Source organism: Lottia gigantea (assembly GCF_000327385.1).
Source record: "Lottia gigantea unplaced genomic scaffold LOTGIsca_2383, whole genome shotgun sequence".
NCBI lineage: Eukaryota > Metazoa > Mollusca > Gastropoda > Lottiidae > Lottia > Lottia gigantea.
The window spans coordinates 8,081-8,945 of NW_008708701.1; the positions used below are offsets into that span (position 1 = coordinate 8,081).

At 43.8% G+C, this 865-nt stretch overlaps 1 protein-coding gene across 1 annotated transcript in view; it reads right to left on the reverse strand.

The window, feature by feature from the left end:
- The window catches only part of LOTGIDRAFT_176660 (hypothetical protein), a gene marked incomplete at both ends in the record, with an annotated part of 8,560 nt that extends 7,993 nt beyond the window's left edge, over positions 1 to 567 (reverse strand). Inside the window, one exon of the mRNA XM_009055216.1 lies at positions 274 to 567. Coding sequence (XP_009053464.1) covers positions 274 to 567 — 294 coding nt within the window. The remainder of the gene's footprint in view (positions 1 to 273) is intronic.
- Positions 568 to 865: the final 298 nt, after the last annotated feature.

Here is an 865-nt window from a genome sequence, read left to right on the forward strand (position 1 = left end):
GACGGCAGGTGATGATAAAGACTTGGTACGAATGGTGGTCAGCTTCTCTTGAAGTGTGGTTTGGTAATGGTCGATCAAGACCTGCGTAACCTTACAGAGCCATGTCCGTNTGAGGGATCTAATATTCGCGTCGACAGCTGATGTTTTCATTGCTGGACGGATAAAACTATCCAACTCAGAGACTTTGCGTTTGAAGGTAAACGCTGGTTGGCCTTGCTGTTGAAGGGTAAGGATTGCCAAATGATGGAGGCAATGCAAAACTTGGAAGAACACCTTCACAAAGGGTTCTTCCTCCTTATGAGTGGGGACTGGTTGGCGTCGGGGGGCTGGTAGTCGTTTCTGTTGTTGGTCAGGTCGATGGTTACCTCTTGATTGGTAGGCTGTGTTGTAGGTAGGTCGGCGATGGGGTGGGATATAGCTGGATGGGTTGGTTGGTGGTCGGCGATTGGTAGGTGGTAGAGGTCGATGGAAGACAGGGCCGTTGTAGGGTACGTGATATTGGTTTGGTTGACGATTAGTGTTTCTATTTCTGGCTTCTTGCCAGTGGTTGTTGTAGTTGGGGAGCATAATGAAAATAACTTGGGGTTAGAAGGGAATGTACAGCGGATGTAACAGGAGGAAACTGTATATGCTAGCGTGAAAATGTTGGGATCAAATTATGCAAATAAGTCAACCTGGGTTTGGGGATATATAAAGCAAGATGAAAAATGCAAAAAAATATATATTTAGGTGATAACGCTAACAGAGATGTGAAAAATTATAACAAGTAAAACAAAAACTTAAGCAATTGAAACGAACCGGTTTTCGAAATATTATCCTTTTTCAAGTGTCGAGGAATGGTTTAGAAGCAGCTATTGAACTTTTC